The 22,812-nt window shown below is 42.2% G+C and overlaps 1 protein-coding gene across 9 annotated transcripts in view; it reads right to left on the bottom strand.

Annotated features, from left to right (window-relative positions):
* Positions 1 to 22,812, bottom strand: part of nrxn3a (neurexin 3a) — a 232,971-nt gene that overhangs the window by 197,542 nt on the left and 12,617 nt on the right. For all 9 annotated transcript variants that reach the window (XR_006008733.1, XR_006008734.1, XM_041972295.1 and 6 more), the window contains exons 2-3: positions 18,404 to 19,496; positions 467 to 487 (exon numbers count right to left, since the gene is read on the bottom strand). Coding sequence is in view for 7 of the 9 variants with exons in the window: in XM_041972295.1 (XP_041828229.1) it covers positions 467 to 487; positions 18,404 to 19,088 (706 nt within the window). In the remaining 2 variants the exon portion in view is untranslated. The remainder of the gene's footprint in view (positions 1 to 466; positions 488 to 18,403; positions 19,497 to 22,812) is intronic.

The following is a 22,812-nucleotide window of genomic DNA, read 5'->3' as shown; positions in this document are numbered from 1 at the left end:
CCCCCTCCGCTCCTGAGGTTGAGTAACGGCTGAGATCGTGGATACAAGCGGCTTCCTCGAGCTTCCTCCTGAGGGTGGTATGGACGTCGGGTTAGGAAGAAGACCCAGGACCCGTAGGAGGGGTTAGAAACTGCCTCTGGTCTGAGTGCTTCCTGTAGAAGCTGATGAGCGTTGCAGGGGAGGAGGTAACCAGGAGTCCTGGTTACCTGGGAAACCTGATCTCAGATAAGTGGGCATGTGCACGATTCTGGGGTCAGGTATGAACGCCAGCGTTTAATCCGGGAAACAGGAAAACGATTTTCCTCATTTTACCATCAGGGTCTACCTGCTGCCTCTTTCCTTTGGCTTCATCTAATAAATCTGACATCAGCATTTTCCCTGATTCTATCTGTTCTGACTCAGGCACCGGAAAACTGAAGCTTTGTGGAATCACATGTATATTTGAGAATGTTTCATTCCAACTCACCTGGTAAATTGTAGCTGACCTCTGCAGTGGAAGGAGACAGAAAACAAGCAGACAAAAGCAGCATTAGAGACACACTTATTACTTGCATGTTGACTGTCATGCAACTGATGATACACTTCAGAGTCCATGCAGACGGCATCGGCCATTTGCATGTCCTTCACAAAGCAGAAGGATTTAGCAGTGAAGAGTTACAACAGGGAACATCAGTAAACCTTTTACATGAGAAATATTCAGACACTTTCCCTCGTTCTTCCCGAACTAGACTGTTGCTGTTCATTAGAAAAAAGAAACTTGAAGATAAAGATGAGTTTCCATCTGACAACATGTCAGATTAAATATTATTGACGTTGTTACGGCTGCAGAAGCTCAAGGTCTTTAACTCAGAATTCCTCGTTTTTACCTGGTGAACATCGCTGTGAAGGAAGATTTTAACCTGAGGGTGGCAACCCGACGTCTGCAAATGCTTTTAATTTCTGAAGCTGCTTCCAGGAGCGATGTCGTTTTAACCAGCCTTGTTCCATCTAGACCGCTTTTCTGCAACGTTTCCTAATAAAAGACATTTTTACCACCGTCCCAGTAATTCAACACAGTGGAAGGATCTCAAACTCCGCTCCTCGAGCGTCAGAGGCCTCTAAGTTTTAGATGTTTCCCTGCTTCAACACACCTGATTTATTGTGTAAAACAAGTTGTTGGGTGAGAGGCCCCTGAGATTCGGACCTGATCTAAACAGTCCAGTGGTGAAAAATCCAACATGGCTGCCTCCATCAGTGATTAGTTTTACCCTGTTTCCACAGCAACAGCAAAGCAGCAGTTTCATTTGTCTGAATGATGGAAATGTTCACACCTGTGGAGGTGCAAGTAAAGACAACACCTGCTGACGTTTATCATTCCTGGTTTTTGGATCTCATGCTTTCACCCAAGTTACTTGTGGTTTGTTTCTCTCCATTTAATCTTTGGTCCAAAGTTGTTGTTAAAAAAAATATGAAAAACTACTTTTAATAACCACCCAGCTCACACCACACCTGACCCCTACGGCCCCTCCCACGGGTGGTGAGTCCACAGGAAAGGTGACCTCTGCTGGTCAAATAAGGAACTACACACTAAGTGGCCTACAGTCTCACTGTGGCATTACAAAAAGAATGTATTTAAACCCAAATCACAGTTGTTTTCTAACTCTGTAGAAACCCGTAAAACTGTGGTGCATGTGTGGAGCCTGGATGATCGACACATCCAGCAGCTGTTAACGGGATTTTTTTTTAAACATGTTCACTTCTACACGCCTCAAACATCTCAGTGAACAGAAGAGCAAAGCCGTGGTGGATTCCTGAAGAGTCTGCGTGGAGTTAATCATAGATGAAGTAGCTGGAAAATTAAGTTAAAAGTAATTGACTTGAGATGCATTAAATGTTCTGAGCGTGGACTAATCGGGTGTGTTAATGTGAACACAAGCAGATGGAGGTCAATCTGATATTCATTAGATATTAATTCAGTTTAAACTGAGGACTGTCGGCTGCGATCCAACATGAAACAAGCCGGTGGTCATCGAGGGGAGGAGGCGTGTCGGGATTATCCTGCTCCTTTAGGAAACACTTGTTTTGTTTGTGGTTTCCATGGTGATGAACACAGAGGATAAAGACTCCTGGCAGAAGGAGATTAGAGCAGATTAAGACTGGTGTCAGTTTCAGGTCAATAACATGAAATGAAAACATAAAAGCCAAGATGACTTCTGTTTTCATGGAACAAACTGGGGATGGTGACTTCTTCTGAAATCTCAGATTATACCTCTTCTCTGTGGGGAATAAAGGAAGCTGTCTGGCATCCAAGGACTGGACGTTAAGGCTCTGGAGTCCTCCACCAGGATAACTCCAGGGAATGAAAGAGAAAGTCGGAAAGCTTCTCCGTGTTAATCTGGTTGATTGCTGTTCAAACTGTAGTAAACCACACCTCACTTCTTAATAAGAGAGCATCTCGTACACTAAATCTAGTTTAAATGTTTTCCTAAAAAATTTATAAGAAAAAAAACTTCTAAAGTAAATCAGCAACAATGTCTGTAGCTGCTTCATAGTCCAAATAAAAAGCTTTTTTTACGGTCATTTATAAACTATTTTAGATCAAGGAGAATGTATTGGAAGGAAAGCCGGATGGATGAATAATCTGGAAACAGGAGCTAGTCTGAGCGTAGCAGACGGGTCTGCAGCGTCGGCTCAGAGGTTTCTGCTGACGAGGACTTCATTTTCAGTCTGGCCAGAACATCTTCATGGAGCCGATTAGCAACAATTTCAAGTTCAGTTTGAAGACGAGACGGTGCTGCTGCAAACGTGTGAAATGCTGCACAAGTTCGCCTGCATTAACTTTAAACTGCGTTAAATTAACATTAAAACTCCACCATCATCAGAATTTATACATTCACTTCTCACTTCATTATATTCTCCTTGAATATTTTCCGTCATTTACATATTTTACATTTTAAAAAATGAAGGAAAAAAAGGAAAGTTTCTTCTATGAAAGACATTTCACTAAAAATAAATACATTTTGCTTTTGGCCCATTTCTTTCATGAGAAATGAAGCTTCCTGATGTAAAAACAGTCTCTTCAGGTCAAATCTCTCTTTACAATGATCACAAGAAAATGATTTAAAGGTTTTTAAGGTTTGAAGATGGACGAAGCTGAACGATTTCTTTATGAAGCAGCTTTTCATCTTTCAGTTTTCTGTCTGCTGAGCCCCTTCGTCTCTCAGATCAGCTGGCTTCGCTCGTCCTCTCTGGGGCTCTGTCATGTTTTTCTCTATCTTGACCTACTTCCTTTGACAATTTCCTCCTCTGTATTGTGTCCGTTTCCAGCATCAGGCTTTACGCTGAGAGCAAGATGAAGATAACAAAGCCATAAATATTTATTAAAGGTGAGACAACAAAGCAGTGGAACACACACAGGTTGCATTTTTCAGGAGGAGACGAGTAAACGTTTAGACCAGGGTGTCATATCGGAGACCTCCCCATCACCCCCACTCAGAATCTCCTTCCGATCAATTCACCAACACTTCGGGTGAACTTATTTATTCATCAGTGGACATAAAATCCAAGAGGAGGATGACTTTCATTTAATTCAATACCCCAAAGGTGAGGTGAGGATAGCGGGGATTAGAGCTCAAAGTGGATTACTTAAAGGGATGATTCATGATGTATGTGCTGGATAAAGTGAAAAAGCACAGTGATTAATGAGGTATTTTAAAATCTACTCTGCTCCCCTTTAGGCTGCCTCAACTGATTGTGTTCAGCAAGTAGTAAACATTTAGCGCATCACATGAAAGGTAAGTTCAGAGAATAGACTTATAGACTAAGTCATCACTGCTTATTTTCATCAGTCACCCGGCTAATTTCCTGTTTATATGTCCATGTGAGAATCTGGACAAGCAGCCAGAGAGACCTGCTGAAGCAGTCTTTATGTTGGTGGAGTAAAACTGATGGATCAAAGAGAAGCTGACACCACATGATCATCCTATTCATTTAATTTGACTTCCTCATTTCCTCTTGCTGGGTGGGGTTCCCCAAGGCTCCATGTTGGGACCCCTGTTGTTCAGTATCTACATGCTCCCACCAGCTCAGATCATGGAAACAAACCTAAAACCTGATCATGATTATGCTGACGACGGACTTCTTCTGCTGACGGACTCTGGTTTCAGACAAAGCTCCAATTTGTGTCTCTGTGAAATCAATATGTGGATGTTCCAGAAGTATCTTCAGCTAAATAAAAATAAATCTGAAATAATTGTCCAGCTTCAGGCAGCAATGTCAATAATCAACAGTTCAATCCAGAAACCTTGTTGTCATTTTGGACTCTAAGCTAAATTTTAATGTTAACTTTTAAAACTCCACCAGATCTCCCCAAGCGCCGTCACTTATATTATCATCAGTGTCTCAGGAATGGTGGTGTGTAACTATGTGGGATAAACTGTGATGGATAGCTTACTCTATTTAGGTTCTACAGAAGTTTTCCAGACATTTCTATCCTGTCCAGGAGGTTTAAAATCCAGCCACTAAATGTAGTTTTATTCAGAGACTCTATCTGGTAAATCCACAATGATCCATGATAACAGCATTATTTATCACATTTCACCATAAAAACATCACCATCACTACTATGTTGCTAAGAGACCTCTATTTAGACCTGGACATGATGATGAAGCCACTTCCTGTCAGACTTTCCACCAATCAGAGAGCTTAGATTGACGGTAACGTCCAATCAGGAGCAGCCAAAGATCAACCAGTGAGCAGAAAGTTCTATGTGTGTGTGAAAAGAAGAAAAATAATGCTCCTCTATGGCTGGAATAAAGCCAAGAAGATGTTTCTGATGCACGGTGGCGCCACAAAGCAGCTGAGCTGGAGTTGGTTTAGTGAGGATAGCAGGTAAATAGTAGATTCAAGATCTTTAATGTCATTATGCACCTAAAAGAACATTTTGAGGAGTCTCTCAGCTTGAAACACTGAAATAGGAAATAGAAAGATAACAAGCACACATAAATGAAAATAAAGTAAAAAATAAAAAGAGATAAAAGAACACCTCTATATTTACAGAAAATGAGAGAATTCCCAGCAGACAGTAATATTTACAGGGTGGACACAGTGCATCCTAGTGCAAGGATGGAGGTGTGTGTGTGTATGTATGTGTGTGCATGTGTGTGTGTGTGTGTGTGTGTGCGTGCGTGCGTGCGTGCGTGCGTGTGTGTGTGTGTGTGTGTGTGTTGTGTGTGTGTGTGTAGGTTCAAATCTTTAATGTGTGTGGCTGTGGAGGGTTGGGTGCAGGGGGGCTACTGCTTTTAATTTGAATGTTTTCCTAACTTTTGTTATCCCAGTTATCTCAGGCAGGATAACTTCTGACAGCAGCACCATTGGACTTTGGAAAACTTGCTACAAACAAGTTTTCGCCCAAACAAAGAAAGAAAAAGCGTCGAGGTCGTTTTTCGGTGGTTTTCGGATCAGACTGAGATGCCAGCCCATCGCCCACCTCTGCCCAGCATCCAACTTGCTAACGTCCAGTGCCAGGAAAACAAGTTGGATGATCTCAGGGGTTGCCTGAGGAACTGCAACGTTTTCTGCCTGACCAAAACACAGCTCACTACGGTCCTGTGCTGACCTGCTAGCTCCTGTCTTCATCACGGTGTTCAGCCTTCCTCTGAGCCGGTCTGGTCCCTGCCTGCTTTAAAAGAGCCACATCTGTGCCTCCCTCCCTGAGTCTCTGGACCCACTTCAGTTCGCTTACCGGCCAAACAGATCCATGGACGACACTGTGGCGGCTGCTTGCATCAACAACGATGATGAGCGGGCGGAGACGGGAGGTGGAGAACCTGGCAGAGTGGTGCCATGCTAACACCCTTCTGCTAAATGTAGACACAACTAAGGAGATGATTACTGACTATGGGAGGAGCCAGGAGAGGAACTACATCCCTCTGAGGATTAATGGGACTCTGGTGGAGAGGGGGTCCAGGTTCCAGTACCTGGGTGTGAACATCACCAAGGATCTATCCTGGACTCTGCACATAGACAGCCAGGTAAATAAGGCGAGGCAGCGACACCTGAGGAAGTTCAGAGTCTCTCTGAGGATCATGAGGATCTTCTACACTGGAGTGGTGGAGAGAGTTCTGGTAACACCACCCAGTGGTACAGGACCAGGACTGGTCGGGACCGGAGGGCCCTGCAGAGGGTGCTGAGGTCAGCATAGCATACCCTGGTACCACCCTCCCCCCTCCAGGACATCTTCATGAGGAGACCAGCAGCCAGAGGAACAGGATCATGGAGACCCTCATCATCCTAACAACGGTGTGGTGGAGAGGCGGCGCTCGGGCCGCCGTCTGAGGCTCATGAAGGCGAACTCAGAGAGACTCAGGAGGAGCTTCTTCCCTCAGGCTGGACGAGCTGGGAACTCGACCCCTGGCCAGCGTCCGACCTTCTGCTGGAAACACCATCATTTCCTCCCTTTAACAAGCTTCTTATACATATCGTCAGTCTGTACAGCAGCTCATTAGATTTATATTTATTGTCTTTTTAGTTTATAACCGTGTTGTTTTTGTTTCTTTACTAGTGATAAATGGATGTGCACAGAAACTTAAAACTAGTAATAAATTTTGCTTTCTTCTTCTGGTCGGCACTATGCTGCTATTTCTATTCATACATTCATTTTGCATCATTTTAGCCTCACAATCTCACAGCTGAGAAACATCATGTCTGATGCTGACTGGGGTTAAAAGCTACAGCGGCTATGTGTAGTTTTAAATAAAGATAATTATTAAAAGAAATTAAGAAAATAAACAGGTAGACAAAAAAAATAGTGTGCTTGGTCTGCCTGATCCAAATCTGAGTTCAGAAAAATCACACGCGAAAACTCTTATTTTCCACCACCTTTAATAAAGCTGGAGAGGTTGGGTTTTTTAATCTATTTTCTCCGATATGTTCACCGATGATTAAAATGACTAAACAATAGCGATCTATGTAAAGTTTTTTTGCTAAGTGAACTGCTGTGTTTTTAAGATCTTAACCATTGATAACTATTAATGTAGAAAGTCTTAGAATAGCCACGTTCCCACCACAATAGAGTCGGTGCGTTTGGTTGTTGATGCTGTTTCGTTAGAAGACTGAGGGAAGGTTTGAAAAACAAACAGCAGCTCATGAATGGATCTGGTCAAAGATGTACTCAGGAGGAAGGACTGGTGGGATTCCCAGATGGAAAAGTCTTTAGCATGACTGAAGTTACTCATTTTCTCCCCCACAGCTAATTTGGCCTGATAATACTGAAGCAATTTGTTCTTGGATGGTGGGTGGACAGCGTTGGAGATGGTTGTCCTTACTAAAGACAACCCTCCAGCCGTTTATGTCATCTCAGTTTACCGTCAGATTGTCTGTGGCTTGGTTTGTCTTGGTCTGCTGCTTCCTCCCACAGTGCTGATGTTCCACAGACTGCTGCTAACTAACTGTGTTCAGTATCGATGTTCCAAAAACCACATCCAGCATTTCTATCAACTTTATCTAGGTGAAGTAGATTCAGTCTACCCCCTCAACAAACATGCTCCGAAAGTTGCTGCTAACAGGAAACGCTGCTAACAAGATAAGCTGCTAACAGGAGAAGCTGCTAGCAAGAGAAGCTGCTAACAAGAGAAGCTGCTAACAGGAATAGCTGCTAACAAGAGAAGCTGCTAACAAGAGAAGCTGCTAACAGGAGAAGCTGCTAACAGGAGAAGCTGCTAACAAGAGAAGCTGCTAACAAGAGAAGCTGCTAACAGGAATAGCTGCTAACAAGAGAAGCTGCAAACAGGAGAAGCTGCTAACAGGAATAGCTGCTAACAAGAGAAGCTGCAAACAGGAGAAGCTGCTAACAGGAATAGCTGCTAACAAGAGAAGCTGCTAACAAAAGAAGCTGCAAACAGGAGAAGCTGCTAACAAGAGAAGCTGCTAACAGGAATAGCTGCTAACAAGAGAAGCTGCAAACAGGAGAAGCTGCTAACAGGAATAGCTGCTAACAAGAGAAGCTGCTAACAGGAATAGCTGCTAACAAGAGAAGCTGCTAACAGGAGAAGCTGCTAACAGGAATAGCTGCTAACAAGAGAAGCTGCTAGCAAGATAAGCTGCAAACAGGAGAAGCTGCTAACAGGAATAGCTGCTAACAAGAGAAGCTGCAAACAGGAGAAGCTGCTAACAGGAATAGCTGTTAACAAGAGAAGCTGCTAACAAGAGAAGCTGCTAACAGGAGAAGCTGCTAACAGGAATAGCTGCTAACAAGAGAAGCTGCTAGCAAGATAAGCTGCAAACAGGAGAAGCTGCTAACAGGAATAGCTGCTAACAAGAGAAGCTGCAAACAGGAGAAGCTGCTAACAGGAATAGCTGCTAACAAGAGAAGCTGCTAACAAGAGAAGCTGCTAACAAGAGAAGCTGCTAACAGGAATAGCTGCTAACAGGAGAAGCTGCTAACAAGAGAAGCTGCTAACAGGAGAAGCTGCTAACAGGAGAAGCTGCTAACAAGAGAAGCTGCTAACAGGAGAAGCTGCTAACAGGAATAGCTGCTAACAAGAGAAGCTGCTAACAGGAGAAGCTGCTAACAGGAATAGTTGCTAACAAGAGAAGCTGCTAACAGGAATAGTTGCTAACAAGAGAAGCTGCTAACAGGAATAGTTGCTAACAAGAGAAGCTGCTAACAGGAATAGTTGCTAACAAGAGAAGCTGCTAACAGGAATAGTTGCTAACAAGAGAAGCTGCTAACAGGAATAGCTGCTAACAAGAGAAGCTGCTAACAGGAATAGTTGCTAACAAGAGAAGCTGCTAACAGGAATAGTTGCTAACAAGAGAAGCTGCTAACAAGAGAAGCTGCTAACAGGAATAGTTGCTAACAAGAGAAGCTGCTAACAGGAATAGTTGCTAACAAGAGAAGCTGCTAACATGAATAGCTGCTAACAGGAGAAGCTGCTAAGTTCTCAGAAGATCTCAGTAAAGAATCATAAAATGTTTATTCTCTTGTCCAGAAAGTTTGTTTGCTTTAAAAAAAAGTTTTAAATCCACACTAAATAATGTCCTTCTCAAATTAAAGATCAAAGCTCTGAACTTCCCTCCTTTTCTCATCATTCAGGGCCATGACACTGAATCTGAATCCCGCTGGATGATGCTCTCTCTTCTTTAAACCTCACATCCAACGGATGGTTAATAAAAAAAAAAAAGTTTAAATTTAGATTAAATCTTTTCTTTCTTACAATGCTGAAATAAAGACTTGTTGCTGCCACTTTTATATCTTTAGTCCATTATAGTGATGTCATGTGCATGTATATTTGTGATGTTTGCATGCTCTAAATACCATCTACGATAATGCACATCGAAAATTCGCTGTCTGACCACATCAGCGCTGAACTGGTTTGGAAAGTGTTTGGTCCGCTAGCACCATCCCTGATGAGGAACAGTTAATAGCCACTATAGCGGAGCGGGTCCCAGCTAGCTTTTAGCCTCCCAACATGCCGGCGGAACAAACAGCGGAAGCGTCACTGAGAATGGTCCATAGACTCAAACTCTGGAATATTCTGATTTACAAATCTATCCTTGGTCTGCTCCCAAATTATCTATGCATAATCTGTCTTGAAGTCCTAGAAAAATAATGCAAACATGTTTTAAATCTATTAGAAGCAGAAAAGTTGGATTGTAATCGTTGCTTTAGACCAATTCTAGTTAATCTGACTGTGGTGTTAAATTGACAGAGGTCTTGTTGTCTTAAACTTGTCTTATTTTAATGCACGTTGTTAGTTCCTTTTGTCTACATGCTGGTCTGATTTGAGTTTTAGCGTATTGTTGTTATTCCAGCTGATCTGAATTGCTGCCAATCTCAGCCAGCACGTTGTTGGAAAAGAGATTCAATTTTAAGTCTGATTTCCTGGTTAAAGAGAAAAAATAAATCGCTAAAGACTTTGCTTCGATGCTGAGCTCTGGTCAAAACTGTTGAGTTTTAGTTCAGGTTGGTCTACATGATCAAATTATAAAGAGATTTTATTGCTTTGTGTTTAAATCTGACCATTAAAACACTGGATCTAAATCGAAAATCACCAAACAGTTTGACAATGATAATACGTTACCATGGTAACAGGATGCAGCAGGTAAAAAGGGAGCCATCTTCCTGACACTGAACACACTGACTTTACATTTCACTAAGTCATAAATTTTCCTCGGGAACCCTAACATGATCATTTTACTAATAATTCTGATTATCCAACTAAAACCACTAAATATTCAGCCCTTGCTGTGATTTATAGTGACTAAGGAATCTGACCAGAGACGTGAGGATTAAACCTGATAAAACACAAACGTGATGTCTTCTGTAGCTGCAGCAGTCACTGGCTAGGCTACTTTCACTGCATCGGCTGGTTAACCGGGTCATGCTGATGGTTATAAGAGAAACAAACTGGGCTGTTTACATTTCACCGGCAGGATTCTTGGATCGGGATGACTGCAGGTGGATTTCATTCAAACTGTTATCGCCTACTGCCTTCAATAAATAGATGTCTGGCTTTTCATCCACATTATTAATAGTGTCTGGACATTTTCATGTTTGATTTAGGAGAAATTCTATTGAATTCATGTTTAAAACCATGTTCCGTTGACTCAGCCTTTCCAGACTCTCTGTGATGCATTCCTAAAGCAGACAATCCACCAATCCAGCACCGGCACCCTCATTAAAGGCATTATTTATCCCTTAACAATAACTAATCTAAATTCTTTCAGGGCTGCTTAGGTTCTCTGCTTCCCATCACCTATCACTGCCTCGCAGGAGGCAGCCAGGCGAGCCAGACATAAATCGGCAGTGGGAACGGGTCCCAGCATGGAGGCTATAGATCAAGCTTTGGAAAAGCAGTCGATCATCATACAAGGGTCAGCAGTACAGAGACGTCCAAGCCGCTCCGGCTCTTCCACAACGGCTCTTAAGACGCAGCTAAACACACTAAAGAACTGCCTCGTGGTTTTAAATACAGATATAATAACACATGCAGGTTTTTTTAACTAAGGGCTTTTTGTTTCACATAATTTTCTACATATTTACATCCCGTAGAAGAAAGTCTGTTTATCCTCTTTTTGCAAAAGTTTTATGTTTTTATTTTAAAACCTAAAAGTGAAAAGAAATATGTTGTTCTATTGTAGATATTTATCAAAAATGATAAGTTGTCTTTTTTCCAAAGGTCTGGTAACATTTGCGTCTCCAAACAGCTTTTATTTATCTGGCTGAGAGAAAAATGTTTGGAAGAACCATGTTGAAATGGAGGTCCAACCCAGTACTAGAAGACGGTCCTGATGAAGAGGATGGTGAGCTGTTTTACTGTTAATAAATTCTAAACAAATTCTATTGTTCAAATGGTTAAGGTGAGTTTATCTGTAGCACGACAGGGTGATTCAGAGCGTTACAGAAAATAAGCATAATTTAACAAGAGAAAGAAAGAACACTGGACAAAAAAGCATTAAAACCTGATCAAGTTCAAAGATTCCAGCTTAAAGAACCAGATCCAGATCTGGACTCTAAATGAAAACTAGTCCATGCAGCAGAGAACAGGTGGGTCTTTAACCTGGATCTAAATAAACTGAGTGTTTCAGCTGATCTGAGGCTTTCTGGGAGTTTGTTCCAGACATGTGGAGCATAGAAGCTGAATGCAGCTTCTCCATGTCTGGTTCTGACTCTAGAACTGATAAGAACCTGGATCCAGATGACCTGAGGGTTCTGGTAGGTTCAAGAGGTGGGTCAAGAGGTCTCTGATGTATGTTGGTCCTAAACCATTCAGAGCTTTCTAGACCAGCAGCAGAACTTTAAAGTCTATCCTCTGACGGACCGGCAGCCAGTGTAAAGACCTCAGAGCTGGACTGATGTGGTCCACTTTCTTGGTCTTAGTGAGGACTGGAGCAGCAGAGTTCTGGATCAGCTGCAGGTGTCTGACTGATGTTTTAGGTAGAACCTGTAAAAACACTGTTACAATAATCAAGCCGACTAAAGGTGGAAGCTGGACTAGTTTTTCCAGGTCCTGCTGAGACATCAGATCTTTTACCCTTGATGTGTTCTTAAGGTGATAGTAGGCTGATTTTGTGGTTCCCTCCAGGTGTTTCTCAAAGTTTAGGTCTGAGTCCATCACTACACCCAGATTTCTGGTCTGGTTGGTGGTTTTTAGGTGTATAGACTGAAGCTATTCTATTCTATTCTATTCTATTCTATTCTACAGTCATTTAGCAGACGCTTTTATCCAAAGCAACTTACACTTGAGAGTAAGACCCAGGTGCTGTCATGTAGCGCTAGAGGCAGTGCATTTTTTTTTCTCTTTTTCCTTTTTTTTTTTTTTGTAAGTCATTTTGTTTAAATACAAGATCATGATTTCATCACACAACATCATCTTGTGTGTAAGTGCACACAGCTTATTTAGTACTTGGCTGAGCTGGATAAATCTTTCTAACTCATTCTGTTGAGTAGAAGAGTTAAGCTAAGACTGAAGCACTTATGCCCAAGATGATATTGTTTGATGAAATCGTGAAGTTGGCATTTAAACAAAGTGACTTACAAAAACTGCAAAAAAACTACAGAAAAAAAATAAAAAAATAAAATAAAAAGATATGCACTCCCTCTAGCCCCACATGACAGCACCTGGTCCAACTGGACTCCAGCAGTCTGACTACCACTTAATGATGGCGTCCATCTCATTTCAATTCTTGCTTATGTTGTTCTTCCTCTCAAATGTAAGTCGCTTTTGCTTTTAGCGTCTGCTAAATGACTGTAGAATAGAATAGAATAGAATAGAATAGAATAGAATAGAATAGAATAGAATAGCTCTGTGGTGACCTTTAATCGTTTCTCTTTGGCTCCAAAAACCATCACCTCAGTTTTGTTTTTGTTTAACTGAAGAAAGTTCAGACACATCCAGTCATTAATCTCCTGAATACATTTACCAAGAGCCTGTACGGGGCCTCGGTCTCCTGGTGACATTGTAATATATACCTGTGTGTCATCTGCATAGCTATGGTAACTAATGTTGTTCTTAATGACCTGTACCAGTGGGAGCATGTAGATGTTAAACAGAAGAGGCCCCAGGATGGAACCTTGGGGAACTCCACATGTAATTCTTGTCTGCTCAGATGTAAAGTTACCTACTGACACAGGAAGGTTTGTTATTCTGTCAACAGCAGCGAATAAAACCCGAGCTATTTGACAGTTTCTGCCTATAATATAGGAGAAATAGGACTTTCTTGCATTCCTCAGCTGTAAAATATAAGAGTGAAGTTTCTCTTTATGTCATAATGAACCTGTAGATGTATTTTTCTCCATCTGCGCTCGGCTTTCCGACTCACTTTTTCCATTTTTCATCAGTGTGGAATTTCTCCACGGAGACTTTTTCCTTCCAGAGACGACCTTCACCTTAACAGGAGCAACAGCATCCATAAAATTTCACATGTTAGCATTAAAACTAGCAGCAAGTTCATTGGCTGAAGCCCTGACAGGGCAGGTGTTGAAGAGAAGACCTGGTTAAACATCCCACTCCTGTTTTCAATTATACATGTTTTGTGATCACCTCCATTGAGACATTAGTGTGAACAGGAACTGTACACTCAAAGAAAACACAGTAATGATCAGACAGGCCCACATCACACACAATAACCATGGAAACGTCCACACCCTTTCACACCAGTAAGTCTAGAGTGTGTCCTTTAGTGTGTGTGGGCTCTGTTATATGCTGAGTCAGCCCAACATTGTCCAGACTGTGACTCAGGTCTTTAGTCCCTCTGTCCTGAGGGTTGTCTACATGGACGTTAAAATCACCAACGATAACTACTCAGATTGTAGCAGCAGCTCAATAAAACCATCAGAAGATGCTGCGCAGTGTCCTGGTGGCTGGAAAATATTTAGAAACATGACTGTGGAAGAGGCCTTCAGCTGAAGAGCCACAGATTCATAAGAAGGAAAACTTCCAGGAGAAAACTGCTTCCACTGGAATGATTCATTAAATAAAATTCCTCCTCCTTTCCTGTTCAGTCTGACCTCACTGATAAAACTAAAGTTGGGAGGGTTGATTTAATAAGAGCGGCTGCTCTGTTATTTGGTTTAACCAGGTTTCAGTTAAAAACATAAAATCAAGGTTGTGTTCAGTTATAAAATCATTAATTAAAATGTTTCCTGCTAATGACCGAACCTTTAATAAAGCTACTGGATGGGTGTAGAATAGTTTAGCCTGTGTCTGGGGGGGCTGCAGCTCACAGGGTCTGTTAACTCTACTAAAGCTTCTAGAAAGCAGCTCTCTGTGTTCTGACCGAACTACTTTTCTCCTTCTGTTACCAAACAGTCCAGATATTCTGGAACCTTCTAATAAACAGGGATCCAGCTGGTCCTGGAAAACCATGTCTGCCGTTATCCACTTTACAAGACTTAAGACTTTAAATCTGTTTATGCTCCTCAGAAGATAAAGCACAGAGAAAACAAACGTGTCTGGATTTCATTGACCACCGTTGTGTTTAGTGCCACCCTCAGGACCCTCAGGCTGGATTCCAGGACAATTTCCAAACTTCTTTTATCGTTCTGCCTCAGATGGAAAATGTTCTGGTGGGACTGGACTCCTTCAACTGAGATTAAAGAGATGCTGCAAGTGTCTCTGATGTTTCAGCGTTTTCACGCATCATGACCTCATCTTTTATATTCCTAAAAACTTTATGGTAAATAAACACCAGCTACTCCTGATTGTGTCACAAACAGACATGAAGAGCTTTGCCTTTAGCTCCACATGTCTGTAGATCAGGCGAGGAGCTAACGAAGCCAGTAAAGCAGGGTTCCCAAACCAGGGACCCGCCCCCGACTCTGGACTGCTGGGTCCACTGTCCCGTAGGTTTTAGATGTTTCCCTGCTGCAACACACATCAATCAAATGAATGCATCATTAAGAGGCTTGTGCACACGTTAAGATCAAACATTTGAATCAGGTGTTTAGCAACAACATCTTAAACCTGCAGGACAGTGGACCAGGTCCAAAGTTGCTGATCCCAAATAATCCTCACATCAGGTTGAGAGAAGTTTTGTTCACACAAAGAAAGAAGAAATAAGAGCCGTTATACAGTCAAGGATCATAAACGAATGTAAATCAGTGAAGACGGAGCTCTCACACATATTTCAGCTGTTTTTCCGGCACAGCGGTGAAATATTCCAGAACACATGAAGGTTTTTACGCTCTGAGCTCATCATGTCGGTGAAACGCTGCATATTCAATCAGCTGAGCGGCAAAGCGGCTCAGCCGAGAACCAGCGGAAAGGAAAAGCCCCAACACCTCCCCCACCCGAGATGGGTAAAAAAAAGAAGCTAATCTTTAAATTCCAGATTTGTGGGCTTTTTGTCTGCACGCTGGGACTCGGCATCAGCCCAGACGGGATGTAAAATAAGAGAAGTAAGCGATGGAGAAAAACAAGAGAACAAATACATTCAAACTAATTACCTCTGATCTGGATTAATTAAAGAGAAACTCTCTCATCTAAGTGGTATTGATTATTTTATAAAGGGTCAGATTATTGCGTCTCCTCAGCAGCTGGAAGCTGCTGGTTTGGAAAGCCGAGAGAAAGTGTATTGATTGTTAATAATTAAGAAGATAGTTGGAGTTTCTCCATTATGGCCATTTTTACCATTATTACAAATGTTCTGAGGTCAGGATCCATCAAAGGACAGGAACTTTCTCTATAAACCCGATGGAAATCCCTCAGATACGAAACAGTGGTGGCAGGTGGGGGGGTTCTTTTAATAGAAATCAATTTTAGTCCACCAGCTGTGGAGCAATTCAAACCCACAGCTACAGGAAAATTCTCAGCACAAAGGGCTGTGATATAAAAAAAACACCTGCCATCATGTGATTGGCTGAAGAAAAGGGGCTCAGGAGGCCCCATTCTCTCCAGAGGCGCCCTTATCACTGCCTGCAGGACCAATGCCGTTAACCCGTGCCTCAGTAGTTAACTGTGCTTAGATTAGCTTTCTGATTTTACAGCTCCGGCACACGAGCATCCACACACATCAGATACAGCAGATACCAGCTGGTCAGAAACAACCTGACATAGAATAAAAAAGAGCAAAGTTATGTGAAAACCACCAAAGTTTTAGATGATTTTTAACCTTCCTGGAAGGTAACACGACAAGTTTAAACTGAACGTATGAAAGTGGCGAGTAGAATAAGAAACCAATAAAATGTTTCAGCCCAGCTACTCAGTTTTAATCAGATTTAGAGCAATTTAAGAGGAAAAGGCAAATAAAAGAGAGAAATTTTAAAATGATGTGCAAAGCAAAACGTCTATGCTCACTTGAGGTCTTCACGCAAATCAGGAGGACTGGAAACAACCTGGTCAAGACTCAGAAGCTGTTTCTGGTCTGAACTGACAAGCTGTCAGCCATCTTCCCAGATATGCTCCAATATCCCAGAGATTCCCAGATATGCTCCAATATCCCAGAGATTCCCACATATGCTCCAATATCCCAGAGATTCCCGCATATGCTCCAATATCCCAGAGATTCCCAGATATATCGGAGACTGATGAAGCATCTGACACTAGAGATTTTATTCTTTTTTATGATCATTTTTTTAAAAATGCAGCAAATTATCTGGAAGATTTCTGTAAAAGGTTTGTTTTTTCATTTCATGTTTCTGCTTCTGAATATGAGCAGGACGTAACCTTGGTAAACCTCAGACGTCCAAGTGTCAGTGAATGCAGCATGAAATGTGCCTCCACAGGATGCTCTACCTCAGTGGTTCTCAAACTCTCTGACATGATACGTGAGTAGGAAAATATTTCAGTCCACCACCTAAACCAGGGGTGTGGTTTTACATCTTAGTCCAGGTTCCAGATCCAGAACAAGCTGGTCTCCGGTGGGTCGGACCAGTACAATAACAGAACAATAACCTATGAATAATGTTTCAGTACATTATCCTGACGCTTACATGAAATAAACCATCATATTAGAAAGATTATGAACAACCTCAAATTCTGGAGAAAAATAAGTTTCTACTAAATTTTACCTCCATTACACACTTACATCATTTTATTTTATTTAAATGTATTTTATAACATTTTTTTATCATTTATATTTTGATAAGCATGTATATCTTGTTTTTAATTTGGAATGTATTAATAAAATGTATCAATTTCAATTATTTTAAAAATAAATTTTAAATTAAATGTATTTTGTATTTATATTGTTTATGTTTTATATTTTTTTATATAGATGTTTTTATTTTATTACATATTTTACACATTTATTCCTTCATTACAACTTTCAGATCACAAAACCACAAAACTTTTAATTGCAGGTATGTGGAACTGAATAATGTTATTTTACATGATGATCAGAGGAACTTTTAAACGTTATTTTAAACGTACATACGTGTATGTTTCCACATGTGTGTAGTAATCCTGACCAGCTGAACTGACTCACCTCATCATACAGACTAAAGTCAGAAAAATGGAACAAGCTTTATTTTTTCATGTTCTTCCTGGAGGTTCCTGCATCCCCATTTGAGAAGCACTGGCCCACATCTACGCTGACGTTCTGCATCATGATGCAGCGCTAGTCCCGCATCATCTCACCAGCTGTATCCATGGTGATAATATTTATCTGTTTACATTGGATGAGGAGGATGTAAAAGTCAGAAAACCAGCAGACATGACGACTGCAGTTCAACAGACAATCATGATGAAGAAACTGGTTATTTTTCTGGTGATCAGTTTACTGGAAGTGTTTGTTCAGTCAAGGTTAAACACAAACATCGGATCGTCCTCTGTAAACAGCTTTTTATGGCTGGTTGTTTAATAATCAGTTTATTGTTTACTAAAATCTGAACACTTTCTAAAAGGTTGTTTACTTGTGCCTCTATTTTAACAGTTTGTTCCCCTGGCTGGCCCTCCCATCCGTCCTTTTCTAGATCCGCCCCTGAATATGAGATGTTGAGGAATTAGGGAGCATCTTCTCCTCCTCTCTGGACTATGTTGTTCTAACAGTAAACTATCCTGGAAAAGAGAAAAACAACATCTAACAAAGGACAAATGGAGAGAACTCTTCTTTGGCAATTCCTTTTATCTCTGGGAGCATCTGGGATATTAAATCATATCTTTATTGTCCAGAAACTCAAACCAGAAACATCTCGCCAGGGATGTCCAGTCCTGGTCCAGGAGTCCTGCAGGTTTTATATGTTCCCCTGATTCGTTAGATCAGCCCCACAGCTTGTTAACTTCTGAACAAACATCTCAGTCAGGAAACATCTAAAACCTGCAGAACCAGAAACTTTTCTCTCATTAATTTTTAGTCTTCCCTGTTTCCTCTCGTCAGGTTTAAATGCTTTTAAAAGGTTAAACCAGGTAAAACAAAGCAGAGCAGCGTCTCCTTGGAGCTCTGCTGAGGTTACCAGAACGAACGATGGAAGCAGCCATCTTACCTTCACTGCAGAAGCGGCCCTTGTATTCCGTTTTGGAGCAGTCGCAGACCGGCTCTCCATCCACCACCGTGCATGTACCACCATTCTCACACGGGTTCACGGTGCACCACCCCTCTGACTCCAGGGGCACCTTAAGGCTTCCCAGGAACAGAGGCTGTGAGACGCCATATTTGAGGTCTGTAATTCTTCCCTTGAAGGGCTGCATGTTTCGCACCGTTGGCAGTGTAAGCGCACCGTTGCGGATGTCCTGAGGCACTCCACCCAGGAACAGGTCGCTGACTATTTTCATGAACTGACGCTGAGGCTGCACCTCATCCGCCTTAGCCTGGCCATCCAGGACCAGTACAGTGCGCAGGTTATACCTGCTCAGCGTGGCCGTGTGCCAGCTGCCATCGTCTACCCGCCTGTCGGACACAACGCCGGTCTCAGCACAGTCAATGCTGAAGCGCAGCTGCAGCCGGCCCTCCACCACCGACAGCTGCAGAAAGTCACAGTAGCCTCCATCATCAAAGTACAGCAGCAGCGCTTCTGAGGCCTCTGTCTTAAACTGGAAGCTGAGGTCACCGCGAGTGCTGGCATCCCAGCGGAGGTAGCGTGCCCACTGACCTGGTGTGCCTAAAAACTCCAGTCCCAGACATGTGCTGAGGAACACTTGCAGCCAGATAGAAAAAGCTAGAAGATCCATCGCTGCAAATAAGGGCTAATCCAAAAAGTGTCGGATGGGAATTCAATCAGTTGGAAATCTTAGGTTAAATCTCAGGAATCCACAGTTTTATCCACAATATGTGTCAAGATATATTCTATTAAATATTACCTATAAAAATATGATTTTAAAGGGAAAGGGCTCTAGAGGGATAACAGTCGTTGTGGTTAACAGTCTTCAGGTAAATAATAAATTGTCCAGATGCTGCAAGGCAGTGATGTAAGGAGGAGTCTTATTCCTCTTAATATTTATTCTTCCAAACAGATGAAGTCTGGACTTTTGGTGCAAAGAACTTCTCTGCTTATCGGGACAAGTGGGGTTTCCTCCTTCATTTTGTCGGCTGGGAACTGGAGCTGACAGCAGATCCAGTGGTTTCTCTCAGTTTCATCACTGTCAAGAAAAAAGAAAAAAAAAGACAGAAGGTAAAAAACAAGCAAAGATTTTACTGGTACAACTCATCCATGGATGTTCTCCTGCGTCTACCATGACACCATGAGACCATGAGACCATGACACCATGAGACCATGAGACCATGACACCATGAGAACATGAGACCATGAGACCATGAGACCATGACACCATGAGAACATGAGACCATGAGACCATGACACCATGAGACCATGACACCATGAGACCATGAGACCATGACACCATGAGAACATGAGACCATGAGACCATGACACCATGAGACCATGACACCATAAGAACATGAGACCATGACACCATGAGAACATGAGACCATGAGACCATGACACCATGAGAACATGAGACCATGAGACCATGACACCATGAGACCATGACACCATGAGAACATGAGACCATGAGACCATGACACCATGAGACCATGAGATCATGACACCATGAGAACATGAGACCATGAGACCATGACACCATGAGACCATGACACCATAAGAACATGAGACCATGACACCATGAGAACATGAGACCATGACACCATGAGAACATGAGACAATGAGACCATGAGACAATGACACCATGAGACCATGACACATGAGACCATGAGACAATGATACCATGACACATGAGACAATGATACCATGTGACAATGATACCATGAGACCATGACACATGAGACCATGAGACAATGAGACCATGAGACAATGACACCATGAGACTATGACACATGAGACCATGAGACAATGATACCATGACACATGAGACAATGAGACCATGAGACAATGACACCATGAGACCATGACACATGAGACCATGAGACAATGATACCATGAGACAATGACACTATGACACATGAGACAATGATACCATGAGACCATGACACATGAGACCATGAGACAATGATACCATGAGACCATGACACATGAGACCATGAGACAATGATACCATGAGACAATGACACCATGACACATGAGACCATGAGACAATGACACCATGAGACCATGACATCATGACACCATGAAACCATGAGAGAAGAGGAAAAATTTACATTTTAAAGAACATTAAATCATTTCCTTTCACATGAAAAAGAAAAAATACAGATATAAAGTCTATTCTATAAAAAGAAACGTGTGTCCTTGTTTGTGTTTGCAGGGGGGTTTAAAGGGACTGGTCTAGACTGGTCTGTTGCTGTGAGTAAACTGGTTCCCAGTTTCAGAGGGTCTCTGAATGTGCATCTTCTGCCTCCATTTATGTTGGATTCATGTTAATGATTAAAATTAGACAGATCTGTTTCTTTCTTGGGGAAATTTGCAGATTGCTGTATATGGTATACTCAGTACACACGAAACCAAAATCTAAAAATAAATAAATAAATTAACATTTGTTCAAAAAAAATATTTTATATTAAAAAAAAAATGTTTAAATCAACCAACCCCGGGAGGTTACAGACCTCTGATCTACGGCCCCGCTTACACAATGATGCTGAGACAGTAAAACGCAAAAGTATCACGAAGTTTTGGCCTCTCATTTCCACGGTAACAGAGTTTTGGGAAGACAAAACCTTAAACATTTAAGAACTAACTCCAGAGTAACATTCACCTAAACATTCACAAGGCGAATCTTGTCACTGTTAACACGATGCCGTCGGTCACGTGACCGTGCGTCTGTGCACTCGGACCTTGTTTGTCCAACAATGTCAGACCTCCATCTTCTCCTTGTGCTGCTGAGTCTTTAAGTTATTTTGGTCTCTTAAAGTAAAACCAGCATTTTGTGCAACATCCAGTGAAAACAAATAGATTCCATGTGCTAGATAACCAACACACCTCTTCACAAGCGTTTTTCCTGTCTTCAGGTCTGTGCAGGTTGTGCACACATTTGGTGTGTGGTTGGAAAGTTTCATTGCCCTCTACAGGCCTGGAGTGCACACTGCATCGTCTCCAGCCCTAATTGTGTTTCAGTCTGCATGGAGATAGTTTTTATGATGCCTCCCAGGTAATTCCAAGGGGACAAGAGTGGTCAATGCTGTTACCAGGTAATCGGCATTCCCGCTGCACCAGCTGGAATAAATACATGCCAGTCAATGATAGCCGCCCAAAATAGCTCATTTGTGAGCATCTAGAATTATGCTGTATAAATTGGAAATTCTAGGTTCCAGGGAGGGGTGGACTCCTGCAAGACTTCCTTTGTCATTGATTCAAATCTTTTATGGACAGAATTTCTAGATGCAGCCGAGGTGTTGAGGGGATCTGGTTTGGTGGCCTCAGGATTGGGTCTCTGCTCTTTGCAGATGATGTAGTTCTGTTGCCTTCATCGGGACATGATCTTCAGGTCTCTCTGGAGCGATTCACAGCCGAGTGTGACTGAATGACAATCAGCACCTCAAAATTGAGACCATGGTCCTCAGCTGGAAAAGGGTGGAGTGCTTTCTCCAGGTGGGCAATGAGGTTCTGCCCCAGGTGGAGGAGTTCACGTATCTCGGGTCTTGTTCACAAGTGAGGGAAGGATGGAGCGGGAGATAGACAGGGATCGAACCAGCAACCCTTGGGTTACAGGACGACCACTCTACCCACTGCCAGAACACCTTAAACATCCCCCTAGATGAGCTGGAAGAAGTGGGAAAGGAAAGTCTGGGCTTCCCTCCTTAGGCTCCTGCCTCTACGACCCGACACAAGTTCACGAGTTCACCAGAAACATAGTGAGTACAAAACACATTAAAAAGAAATTTAGACAGCAGTGTACTACAGGTGGTACTGGAGGCAGTCATCTTTTAAACTGGAATCTCAGGGTCCTCTGAAACTCACGAGTTCTGAGTTTGGAAAAAAAGATCACTTCATCATTTACAGCAAAAATCCTCACCGAGGACAACAGGAGGACACATCATTCCACCGTTGAGTAAATGCAATTCCACTTTCGACTACACGCAAAGGGAAGGACTCTGGGTTTTGCATGGAGAAGTTATGTAAACAGGGACTAAGCTTGTCCAGCTTTGCTCACCGACTCCTCACACAAGTGGCCAGTTTAACCAAGCAGCTAGAAGACACAGGAAGCCACAATCAATGTTTGAGGAAGATGATGTCGGCCAGAGAGCTGCAGAAGGAGAAAAACTCCATTTCTTCAACTAACCATCATGGACCTGTAAATGAGCTCTTTAACTCATGTCAGAGTAATTCTACATGACATTTTTACTTATACCAATGATTAAAAGTGTTCCCACTGAGGCATGTTCAGGCCAGATTATTCATTTTCATTAAGGACAGGCTAAATGTATTTATTGTACTGAAATAAAAAG

The sequence above is a fragment of the Melanotaenia boesemani genome, chromosome 20, assembly GCF_017639745.1.
Source record: "Melanotaenia boesemani isolate fMelBoe1 chromosome 20, fMelBoe1.pri, whole genome shotgun sequence".
NCBI lineage: Eukaryota > Metazoa > Chordata > Actinopteri > Atheriniformes > Melanotaeniidae > Melanotaenia > Melanotaenia boesemani.
This window is presented reverse-complemented; position numbering and strand designations above follow the sequence as displayed.